The sequence below is a fragment of the Zonotrichia leucophrys genome, chromosome 1 (assembly GCF_028769735.1).
Source record: "Zonotrichia leucophrys gambelii isolate GWCS_2022_RI chromosome 1, RI_Zleu_2.0, whole genome shotgun sequence".
NCBI lineage: Eukaryota > Metazoa > Chordata > Aves > Passeriformes > Passerellidae > Zonotrichia > Zonotrichia leucophrys.
In genome coordinates, this window is record NC_088169.1 from 2,797,446 (window position 1) to 2,810,853 (window position 13,408).

At 30.8% G+C, this 13,408-nt stretch overlaps 1 protein-coding gene across 1 annotated transcript in view; it reads left to right on the top strand.

The window, feature by feature from the left end:
- Window positions 1-13,408, top strand: part of TTC3 (tetratricopeptide repeat domain 3) — a 129,905-nt gene that overhangs the window by 10,139 nt on the left and 106,358 nt on the right. The window contains exons 4-6 of the mRNA XM_064705239.1: window positions 4,224-4,356; window positions 9,412-9,496; window positions 10,048-10,101. Coding sequence (XP_064561309.1) covers window positions 4,224-4,356; window positions 9,412-9,496; window positions 10,048-10,101 — 272 coding nt within the window. The remainder of the gene's footprint in view (window positions 1-4,223; window positions 4,357-9,411; window positions 9,497-10,047; window positions 10,102-13,408) is intronic.

Sequence of the window (13,408 nt, forward strand, 5' to 3'; positions counted from 1 at the left end):
TTTTTTCCCCTTTTTTCCCCATTTTTCCCATTTTTTCCCCTCTCTTTTCCCCATTTTTTCCCATTTTTTCCCCTCTCTTTTCCCCATTTTTCCCCCATTTTTCCCTCTCTTTTCCCCATTTTTTCCCATTTTTCCCCCTCTCTTTTCCCCATTTTCCCCCCTCTCTTTTCCCCATTTTTCCCCATTTTCCCCTCTCTTTCCCCCATTTTTCCCTCTCTTTTCCCCATTTTTTCTCCATTTTTTCCCCTCTCTTTTCCCCATTTTTTCCCATTAGTATTTATATACCAGTATATTTAATTCTATTAAATATATTTCGTTATTACTATATTTATTTATTTTATTTATATTTATATTGGAACATATTTATTTATATTTTATATGTGACATTTCTATGTTATATATATTTATATAATATATTTTTATAATATATATTTGTATATAAATATATAAAAATATATGTGTGTGTTTATATATTATATATTTGTATATAAATATATAACAATATAATACATAAATATATATTTATATAGATCACTTATAATATATATTTATATATAAATATATATTATATATAAATACATCTAAATATATGTATTTATATACCAGTATATTTAATTTTATTAAATATATTGCATTATTGTTATATTTATTTGTTTTATGTATATTTGTTATAATATTTATTGGTATTTATTTTGTATTTATAATGCCTAAATAATGATTGATTTTATTGTTTATTGGCACTTTGGAATGTCTGAATTCACCCTTGATTTTAATATTTATTGCTATTTGTATACCAATATATTGAATTTTATTAAATATATTTATTAGTTATTCTGTTTATTTATTTCAATATTTATTGGTATTTATTTGGTATTTACAATGCCTGGAATAATAATTGATTTTATTGTTTATTGGCACTTTGGAATGCCTGAATTCATCCTTTATTTTGTTATTTATTGGTATTTATATACCAATATATTTAATTTTATTAAATATATTTATCAATAAATTTATTTATTTATTTTTAATATTTAATGGTATTTGTTTAATATTTATAATGCCTGAAATAATGATTGATTTTAATATTTATTGGAACTTTGGAATGCCTGAATTCATCCTTTATTTTATTATTTATTGGTATTTATATACCCAATATATTGAATTATATTATATTTATTTAATGATTATTATATTTATTTTATTTCTATTTATTTTCATATTTATTGGTATTTATAATGCCTGAAATAATGATTGATTTCAATATTTATTGGCACTTTGGAATGCCTGAATTCATCCTTTAATTTAATATTTATTGCTATTTATATACCAATATATTTAATTCTATTAAATATATTTATTAATTATTTAATTTATTTATTTATTTTCATATTTATTGGTATTTATTTGGTATTTATAACGCCTGAAATAAAGATTGATTTCAATATTTATTGGCACTTTGGAATGCCTGAATTCATCCTTTAATTTAATATTTATTGGTATTTATATACCAGTATATTTAATTCTATTAAATATATTTATCAATTATTTATTTATTTATTTATTTATTTATTTAAATATTTATTGGTATTTATTTGGTATTTATAATGCCTGAATTCACCCTTCATTTTAATATTTATTCACACTTTAGAATGTCTGAATTCATCCTTTAATTTAATATTTATTGCTATTTATATACCAATATATTTAATTCTATTATATATATTTATAAATTATTTTATTTTATTTTATTTTATTTATTTATTTATTTATTTATTTATTTATTTAAATATTTATTGGTATTTATTTAGTATTTATAATGCCTAAAATAATGATTGATTTCAATATTTATTGGCACTTTGGAATGTCTGAATTCATCCTTTAATTTAATATTTATTGCTATTTATGTACCATTCTATTTAATTTTTTCCATATATTTCATGATTATATTTATTTATTTTATTTCTATTTCTTTTCATATTTACTGGTATTTATAACACCTGAAATAAAGATTGATTTCAATATTTATTGGCACTTTGGAATGCCTGAATTCATCCTTTATTTTGTTATTTATTGGTATTTATATACCAATATATTTCATTTTATTAAATATATTTATTAATCATTGTATCTATTTATTTATTTTAGTATTTATTGGTATTTATTTGGTATTTATAATGCCTGAAATAATGATTGATTTTATTGTTTATTGGCACTTTGGAATGCCTGAATTCACCCTTGATTTTAATATTTATTGGTATTTATATGCCAATATATTTAATTCTATTAAATGTATTTATCAATTATTTTATTTATTTATTTATTTATTTATTTATTTATTTATTTAAATATTTATTGGGGCTTTTTGGTATTTATAATGCCTGGAATAATGATTGATTTCAATATTTATTGGCACTTTGGATTGCCTGAATTCACCCTTTATTTTGTTATTTATTGGTATTTATATACCAATATATTGAATTTTATTAAATATATTTATTAGTTATTCTGTTTATTTATTTCAATATTTATTGGTATTTATTTGATATTTATAATGCCTGAAATAATGATTGATTTCAATATTTATTGGCACTTTGTAATGCCTGAATTTATCCTTTATTTTATTATTTATTGGTATTTATATGCCAATATATTTCATTCTACTAAATATATTTATCAATTATTTTATTTATTTTTTTATTTATTTATTTTCATATTTATTGGTATTTATTTGGTATTTATAATGCCTGAATTCATCCTTTAATTTAATATTTATTGGCACTTTGGAATGCCTGAATTCATCCTTTAATTTAATATTTATTGCTATTTATATACCAATATATTGAATTATATTATATTTATTTAATGATTATTATATTTATTTTATTTCTATTTCTTTTCTTATTTACTGGTATTTATAACACCTGAAATAAAGATGGATTTTAGTGATTTTTGGCCCTTTGGAATGCCTGAATTCACCCTTGATTTTAAAATTTCTTGGTATTTATATACCAATATATTTAATTCTATTAAATATATTTATCAATTATTTAATTTATTTATTTATTTTCATATTTATTGGTATTTATTTGGTATTTATAATGCCTGGAATAATGATTGATTTTAATATTTATTGGTACTTTGGAATGCCTGAATTCATCCTTTAATTTAATATTTATTGCTATTTATATACCAATATATTGAATTTTATTAAATATATTTATTAATCATTTTATTTATTTATTTATTTTCATATTTATTGGTATTTATTTGGTATTTATAATGCCTGGAATAATGATTGATTTCAATATTTATTGGCACTTTGGAATGCCTGAATTCACCCTTTAATTTAATATTTATTGGTATTTATATACCAATATATTTAATTCTATTAAATATATTTACCAGTCATTTTATTTTTTTTTAATATTTAATGGTATTTATTTGGTATTTATAATGCCTTAAACAATGATTGATTTCAATATTTATTGGCACTTTGGAATGCCTGAATTCATCCTTTAATTTAATATTTATTGCTATTTATATACCAATATATTGAATTATATTATATATATTTAATTATTATTATATTTATTTATTTATTTTAATTTTTTTTTTTTGGTATTTATAACACCTGAAATAAAGATTGATTTCAATATTTATTGGCACTTTGGAATGCCTGAATTCACCCTTTAATTTAATATTTATTGCTATTTATATACCCATATATTTTATTATATTACATTTATTGAATGATTATTATATTTATTTTATTTCTATTTCTTTTCATATTGACTGGTATTTATAACACCTAAAATAAAGATTGATTTCAATATTTATGGGCACTTTGGAATGTGCCAATTTAATATTTAATATTTAATTTAATTTAATATTTATTGCTATTTATATACCAATATATTTCATTATATTATATGTATTTAATGATTATTATATTTATTTTATTTCTATTTCTTTTCATATTTACTGGTATTTATAACACCTGAAATAAAGATTGATTTCAATATTTATTGGCACTTTGGAATGCCTGAATTCACCCTTTAATTTAATATTTATTGCTATTTATATACCAATATATTTAATTTTATTCCATTTATTGAATGATTATTATATTTATTTTATTTCTATTTCTTTTCATATTTATAACACCTGAAATAACGATGGATTTTAGTGATTTTTTCCCTTTGGAATTCCCATTTTCCCTGCAGGAGTGGATCCGTGCGAGGTTTGGTGCAGCCTCCCCGTGGAGAAACTGCGGGAAATTTGTAACGTGATCAAAATCCGAATATTCTGGTGCGCGCTGTTCACCAGGGAGAGCACGGCCTTCCTGGACACCTTCTGGTGAGGAGCCAATTGCCAGGGAATTCCGGAAAATATTCCCAATTTTCCTCCAAATATTCCCATTTTCCAAAAGAATTTCCCTCCAAATATTCCCATTTTTCCTCCAAATATTCCCATTTTTCCTCAAGAATTTCCCTCCAAATATTCCCATTTTCCAAAGGAATTTCCCTCCAAATATTCCCATTTTTCCTCCAAATATTCCAAATTTTCCAAAAGAATTTCCCTCCAAATATTCCCATTTTCCAAAAGAATTTCCCTCCAAATATTCCCATTTTTCCTCCAAATATTCCCATTTTCCTTCCAAATATTCCCAATTTTCCAAAGGAATTTCCCTCCAAATATTCCCATTTTTCCTCCAAATATTCCCAATTTTCCAAAGAATTTCCCTCCAAATATTCCCATTTTTCCTCCAAATATTCCCATTTTTCCTCCAAATATTCCCATTTTTCCAAAAGAATTTCCTTCCACTTTTCCTAAAGAATTTCCCTCCAAATATTCCCATTTTCCAAGGCAATTTTCCTCCAAATATTCCCATTTTTCCTCCAAATATTCCCACTTTTCCCAAAGAATTTTCCTCCAAATATTCCCATTTTTCCTCCAAATATTCCCACTTTTCCCAAAAATTTCCATCCAAATATTCCCATTTTTCCTCCAAATATTCCCATTTTCCAAAGGAATTTCCCTCCAAATATTCCCATTTTCCAAAGAATTTCCCTCCAAATATTCCCATTTTCCCAAAGAATTTCCTCCAAATATTCCCATTTTCCAAAAGAATTACCCTCCAAATATTCCCATTTTCCAAAGAATTTCCATCCAAATATTCCCATTTCCAAAAGAGTTTCCTTCCACTTTTCCAAAAGAATTTTCCTCCAAATATTCCCAATTTTCCAAAGAATTTCCCTCCAAATATTCCCATTTTTCCTCAAGAATTCCTTCCAAATATTCCCATTTTCCAAAGGAATTTCCCTCCAAATATTCCCATTTTTCCTCCAAATATTCCCATTTTCCAAAAGAATTTCCCTCCAAATATTCCCATTTTCCAAGGGAATTTTCCTCCAAATATTCCCATTTTTCCTCCAAATATTCCCATTTTTCCAAAAGAATTTCCTTCCACTTTTCCCAAAGAATTTCCCTCCAAATATTCCCATTTTCCAATGGAATTTCCCTCCAAATATTCCCATTTTCCAATGGAATTTCCTTCCAAATATTCCCACTTTTCCCAAAGAATTTCCTTCCAAATATTCCCATTTTCCAAAGAATTTTCCTCCAAATATTCCCATTTTCCAAGGGAATTTTCCTCCAAATATTCCCATGTTTGGGAATCTGAAATTTGGAATCTTTGGGATTTTGGAGTTTGGGATCTTTGGGAGTCTGGGAATCTTTGGAATCTTTGGGAGTTTGGAATGTTTGGGATTTTGGAATTTGGAACCTTTGGGGAATCTTTGGGGATTCTGGAGTTTGGGAATCTTCGAGATTTCAGAGTTTGGAATCTTTGGGATTCTGGAGTTCGGAATCTTTGAGACTTTGGAATCTTTGGGAGTTTGGAGTCTTTGGAGATTTTGGAGTTTGGATTCTTCAGGAATCTGGGAATCTTTGGATTCTTTTGGAGTTTGGGATCTTTGGGAATCTGAAGTTTGGAATATTGGGGATTTGGAGTTTGGGATCTTGGGGATTTTGGAATTTGGGATCTTTGGGAGTCTGGGAATCTTTGGGGATTCTGGGAACCTGTGGGATTTTGAAATCTTTGGGGATTCTGGAGTTTGTGAATCTTCGAGATTTTGGAGTTGGGAATCTTGAGGAGTTTGGAATCTTTGGGAATCTGGAATTTGGAATCTTTGGGGATTCTGGAGTTTGGAATCTTTGGGAATCTTTGGAATTTGGAATCTTTGGGATTGTGGAGTTTGGAATCTTTGGGATTTTGGAGTTTGGAGTCTTGGGAATCTTTGGGAGTTTGGAACCTTTGGAGATTTTGGGAGTTTGGATTCTTTGGGAATCTGAAGTTTGGATCTTTGGGAATCCGGGTATCTGGATTCTTTTGGAGTTTGGAATGTTGGGGGTTTTGGAGTTTGGAATCTTTGGGATTTTGGAATCTTTGGAATCTTTGGGAGTCTGGAGTTTTGGGACCTTTGGGGCTTTGGAGTTTGGAATCTCTGGGATTTTGGAGTCTGGGAATCTTTGGGATTTTGGAATCTTTGGGGACTCTGGAGTTTGGAATCTTTGAGGTGGTGGAGTTTGGAATCTTGGGGAATCTGAAATTTGGAATCTTTGGCATTCTGGAGTTTGGAAACTTTGGGATTTTGGAGTTTGGGAATCTTGGGGACTTTGGATTTGATGTTTGAGATTTTGGAGTGTGGAATGTTTGGGATTTTGGAATCTGGAATCTTTGGGAATCTGAAATTTGAAATCTTTGGCATTCTGGAGTTTGGGACCTTTGGGATTTTGGAGTTTGGAGTCTTGGGGACTTGGATTTGATGTTTGGGATTTTGGAATCTTTGGGAATCTGAAGTTTGGAGTCTTTAAGATTTTGTAGTATGGAAATCTTTGGGGAGGTTGAAATCTTTGGGATTTTGGAATTTGGAACCTTTGGGATTTGGGAGTTTTGGAATCTTTGGGATTGTGGAGTTTGGAATCTTTGGGAATCTGAAGTTTGGAATGTTTGGGATTCTGAAGTTTGGAATCTTCGGGCATCTTTGGAGTTTGGAATCTTTGGGATTTGGAGTTTGGAATATTTGGGACTTTAGAGTCTTGGGAATTTTTGGGATTTTGGAATCTTTGGATTATTTGGGAATCTGGAGTTGGGAATCTGGGGGATTTGGGAGTTTGGAATCTTTGGGAGTTGGGAATCTTTGGGATATTTCAGAATCTGGAGTTTGGAACCTTTGGAGATTTTGGGAGTTTGGAATCTTTGGGAATCTGAAGTTTGGATCTTTGGGAATCCGGGTATCTGGATTCTTTTGGAGTTTGGAATCTTTGGGATTTTGGAGTTTGGAGTCTTGGGGACTTTGGATTTGATGTTTGGGATTTTTGGAATCTTTGGGAATCTGAAGTTTGGAATCTTTGGGGATTCTGGAGTTTGGAATCTTTGGGATTTTAGAGTTTGGAGTCTTGGGAATCTTTGGGAGTTTGGAATCTTTGGATTACTTGGGAATCTGGGGGATTTGGGAGTTTGGAATCTTTGGGAGTTGGGAATCTTTGGAATCTTGGGAGTTTGGGTTCTTTGGAGATTTTGGGAGTTTGGAATCTTTGGGAATCTGAAGTTTGGATCTTTGGGAATCCGGGTATCTGGATTCTTTTGGAGTTTGGAATCTTTGGGATTTTGGAGTTTGGAATCTTTGGGATTTTGGAATCTTTGGGAATCTGGAGTTTTGGGACCTTTGGGGCTTTGGAGTTTGGAATCTCTGGGATTTTGGAGTCTGGGAATCTTTGGGATTTTGGAATCTTTGGGGTGGTGGAGTTTGGAATGTTTGGGAATCTGACATTTGAAATTTTTTGCATTCTGGAGTTTGGGACCTTTGGGATTTTGGAGTTTGGCAATCTTGGGGACTTTGGATTTGATGTTTGGGATTTTGGAATCTCTGGAATCTTTGGGGATCTGGAATTTGGAATCTTTGAGATGTTGAAGTTTGGAATCTTTGGGAATTTGGGAATTTGAAATCTTTGGGATTCTGCAGTTTGGGAATCTTGGGGATTTTGGAATTTGGGAATCTTCGGGATTGTGGAGTTTGGGAATGTTTGGGATTTTGTAGTTTTGGAATCTTTGGGATTCTGGAGTTTGGAATGTTTGGGATTTTAGAGTTTGGAGTCTTGGGAATCTTTGGGAGTTTGGAATCTTTGGATTATTTGGGAATCTGGAGTTGGGAATCTGGGGGATTTGGGAGTTTGGAATCTTTGGGAGTTGGGAATCTTTGGAATATTTTGGAATCTGGAGTTTGGAATCTGGGGGATTCTGAAGTTTGGAATCTTTGGAGATTTTGGGAGTTTGGATTCTTTGGGAATCTGAAGTTTGGATCTTTGGGAATTTGGGTATCTGGATTCTTTTGGAGTTTGGAATATTTGGGGGTTTGGGAATCTTTGGGGAATCTGAAATTTGGAATATTTGGGGATGGTGGAGTTTGGAATGTTTGGGAATCTGAAATTTGAAATCTTTGGGATTCTGGAGTTTGGGAATCTTGGGGACTTTGGATTTGATGTTTGGGATTTTGGAATCTTTGGGATTCTGGAGTTTGGAATGTTTGGGATTTTGGAATCTCTGGAATCTTTGGGGATCTGGAATTTGGAATCTTTGGGATTTTGAAGTTTGGAATCTTTGGGAATTTGGAATCTTCTGGAGTTTGGAATATTTGGGGATTTTAGAGTTTGGAATCCTCGGGATTTTCGAATCTTTGGAATCTTTGGGGATTCTGGATTTTGGAATCTTTGGGATTTTGGGGATTCTGGAGTTTGGGAATCTTGGCTACTTTGGATTTGATGTTTGGGATTCTGGAGTTTGGAATATTTGGGGATTCTGGAGTTTGGAATCTTCGAGATTTTGAAGTTTGGAATCTTTTGGGGAGTTTGGGATATTTGGAGATTTTGGAGTTTTGGAACCCTTGGGAATCCTTCTGTTAAATAATAATTCCTTTTGTTAAGTAATAATTCCTTCTGTTAAATAAAAATTCCTTCTGTTAAATAAAAATTCCTTTTGTTAAATAATAATTCCTTCTGTTAAATAATAATTCCTTCTGTTAAATAATAATTCTTTCTATTAAATTAAAATTCCTTCTATTAAATAACAATTCCTTCTGTTAAATTAAAATTCCATCTATTAAATAATAATTCCTTCTGTTAAATAACAATTCCTTCTGTTAAATAATAATTTCATTTGTAAAATAACAATTCTTTCTATTAAATAATAATTTCTTTTGTAAAATAACAATTCCTTCTGTTAGATTACAATTCCTTCTGTTAGATTAAAATTCCTTCTATTAAATAATAATTTCTTTTGTTAAGTAATAATTCCTTCTGTTAATTAATAATTTCTTCCGTTAATTAATAATTCCTTCTGTTTCCCACCAGTTTGATGTTCCTGGACTGGGACATGAAGAAAGTTCATGAGTTCAATGTCATGGAAGACCTCGCTGATTTAATTAAAAAAGTTGTTGTAAGTCCTGCATTTTAAATTCCTGAATTTTTAAATATTTGTCAATTAAATCTGCCCCATTTCCTTTTGCTGAAGTGAAGGCGGAATTATCAATTAATTATTTGATAATTAAGAAATTGTGGCTTTATTCCATGTGGGATCATTTAGGGAATATTTGCAGTCAGAAATGGAGTTGGTGGATGAATGACTTAAATAATTTCTTTTTCCCTTTATTTTATATATTTTATAGATATAGATATTTAGATATTTTAAATTTGCCTTTGCTGACTTAGAATTATGGAGAGGAGGATGTGAGGAATTTGTTCCATTTGTTGTGGGTTTTATTTTAAATTTAGAAAATAAAACATTTCCTCATTTCTTGAAATTGTGTGTCCAACTTCAAGCTTCATATCTTATTTTATAAATTTATGTATATTTTAATTTATAAATATAACATTGTTTAATTTCTCTTCGTTTTCTGGGTTGTAGATCCAAGAGCCGGCAGAAATTCCAATTATTCCTCTCAATAATTGACTTTTTAATTTGTTTTTTTTTTTTAATCCTTGTTCCAGAACATTCCGCATTTCATCAGTGGCATCCTGAGGATTGGCACTGGGATAGAAAATGTGAGTTTTAATCATCAAAAGAAAGTTTCTAAATCTAATTTTTGGGGGGTTTATATTAATTTTTTAATAATTTCAGTCATTACAAGAAAGTTTGTAAATCCAATTTGAGGTGGTTTTTATTCTTTAATAATTGAAATAATCACAAGGAAGTTTCTAAATCTAATTTTTGGAGGGTTTATATTAATTTTTTAATGATTTCAGTCATTACAAGAAAGTTTCTAAATCACATTTTCAGGGCTTTTATGTTTTAATAATTTCAGTCATTACAGGAAAGTTTCTAGATAAAATTTTTGGGGGTTTTATTTTTTGATAATTTCCGTCATTACAAGAAAGTTTCTAAATCAGATTGGGGGGATTTATTATTATTTTTTAAATAATTTCAGTCATCACAAGAACGTTTCTAAATCAAATTTTTGGGGGGTTTATATTAATTTTTTAATAATTTCAGTCATTACAAGAAAGTTTCTAAATCAAATTTTTGGGACTTTTATTTTTTAATAATTTCAGTCATTATAAGGAAGTTTCTAAATTACATTTTCAGGAGTTTTATTTTTTAATAATTTCCGTCATTACAAGAAATTTTCTAAGTCAGATTTTCAGGGGTTTTATTTTTTGATAATTTCCGTCATTACAAGAAAGCTTCTAAATCAAATTTTTGGGAGTTTTATTTTTTAATAATTTCTGTCATCACAAGGAAGCTTCTAAATCAAATTGGAGGGGGTTTTTATTAAAATGAAATTTTTGGAGGGTTTATATTAATTTTTTAAATAATTTTAGTCATTACAAGAAAGTTTCTAAATCCAATTTGAGGTGGTTTTTATTTTTTAATAATTTCAGTCATCACAAGAAAGTTTCAAAATGAAATTTTTGGAGAGTTTATATTAATTTTTTTAATAATTTCAGTCATTACAAGAAAATTTCTAAATCAGATTGGGGGGTTTATATTAATTTTTAAATCATTTTAGTCATTACAAGCAAGTTTCTGAATCAAATATTTGGGGGTTTTATTTTTAAATAATTTTAGTCATTACAAGAAAGTTTCTAAATCCAATTTGAGGTGGTTTTTATTCTTTAATAATTGAAATCATCACAAGGAAGTTTCTAAATCAATTTTTTTGAGGGTTTATATATTACTTTTTAATAATTTCAGTCATTACAAGAAAGTTTCTAAATCACATTTTCAGGGCTTTTATGTTTTAATAATTTCAGTCATTACAAGAAAGTTTCTAAATCAAATTTTTGGGGGGATTTATTATTATTTTTTAAATAATTTCAGTCATCACAAGAACGTTTCTAAATCAAAGTTTCGGGGTTTTATTTTTTATATGTTTTAATAATTTCAGTCATCACAAGGAAGTTTATAAATCCAATTTGAGGGGGTTTTTATTATTTTCTTTAATAATTTCAATCATCACAGAGAAGTTTCTAAATCACATTTTCAGGGGTTTTATGTTTTAATAATTTCAGTCATTACAAGGAAGTTTCTAAATCAAATTTTCGGGGTTTTATTTTTTATATGTTTTAATAATTTCAGTCATCACAACAGAGTTTCTAAATCAAATACAGGAAAGTTTCTAAATCACATGTTCAGGGGTTTTATTTTTTAATAATTTCAGTCATCACAAGGAAGTTTTTAAATCAATTTTTTTTGGGTTTTTTTATTACTTTTCAATCACTTCAGAAGCTTTTAAATGAAATGCCACCATTTGAATCCTTCCTGTGGCGAGTCTGCTTTGATTTTGTGGCCGTGCCGTGCTGGCCATCTCCAGATAATTCAAATATTTGTGTTTATTTGCTGTTGGTTGTTTAAAAACCAGCAGAGAGCGGAGCCTCAAGGCTTGGCTGGGTAAATCAATGAGTTTTATTTTTTAATAATTTCAGTCATTACAAGGAAATTTCTAAATCAATTTTTGGGGTTTTCCCTGTGCTCAGGGGCTGTTCCCGCTGGACTGTGTGGGGGCTCCGGGGATGCTGCAGGGCCTGGAGCGCGTGTAGATTAGATTAATAAATTTTTATTCATTTTCTGTGTTTCCCCGTGTCTCAGGGGCTGTAGATTAATAAATTTTTCTGGATTTTCTGTGTTTCCCCGTGCTCAGGGGCTGTAGATTAATAAATTTTTATTCATTTTCTGTGTCCCCGTTCTCAGGGGCTGTTCCCGCTGGGCGAGGCACTGTGTGGGGGCCCGGGTGCTGCAGGGCCTGGAGCACGTGTAGATTAATAAATTTTTATTCATTTTCTGTGTTTCCCCGTGTCTCAGGGGCTGTAGATTAATAAATTTTTATTCATTTTCTGTGTTCCCCGTGCTCAGAGGCTGTAGATTAATAAATTTTTATTCATTTTCTGTGTTCCCCGTGCCTCAGGGGCTGTTCCCGCTGGACTGGGTGCGCTGTGTGGGGGCCCCGGTGCTGCAGGGCCTGGAGCACGTGTAGATTAGATTAATAAATTTTTATTCATTTTCTGTGTTTCCCCGTGCTCAGGGGCTGTAGATTAATAAATTTTTCTGGATTTTCTGTGTCCCCGTGCTCAGGGGCTGTTCCCGCTGGGCGAGGCGCTGTGTGGGGGCCGCGGTGCTGCAGGGCCTGGAGCCCGTGTAGATTAATAAATTTTTATTCATTTTCTGTGTTTCCCCGTGTCTCGGGGGCTGTAGATTAATAAATTTTTCTGGATTTTCTGTGTTTCCCCGGTTGCTCAGGGGCTGTTCCCCCTGGGCGAGGCGCTGGACTGGGTGCGCTGTGTGGGGGCCCAGGTGCTGCAGGGCCTGGAGCCCGTGTAGATTAATAAATTTTTATTCATTTTCTGTGTTTCCCCGTGTCTCAGGGGCTGTAGATTAATAAATTTTTATTCATTTTCTGTGTTTCCCCGTGTCTCAGGGGCTGTAGATTAATAAATTTTTAATCATTTTCTGTGTTCCCCATGCTCAGGGGCTGTTCCCGCTGGACTGGGTGCGCTTGTGGGGGCCCCGGGGGTGCTGCAGGGCCTGGAGCACGTGTAGATTAATAAATTTTTATTCATTTTCTGTGTTTCCCCGTGTCTCAGGGGCTGTAGATTAATAAATTTTTCTGGATTTTCTGTGTCCTCGTGTCTCAGGGCTGTAGATTAATAAATTATTCTGGATTTTCTGTGTTCCCCGTGCATCAGGGGCTGTTCCCGCTGGACTGTGTGGGGGCCCCGGGTGCTGCAGGGCCTGGAGCCCGTGTAGATTAGATTAATAAATTTTTATTCATTTTCTGTGTTTCCCCGTGTCTCAGGGGCTGTAGATTAATAAATTTTTCTGGATTTTCTCTGTTTCCCCGTGTCTCAGGGGCTG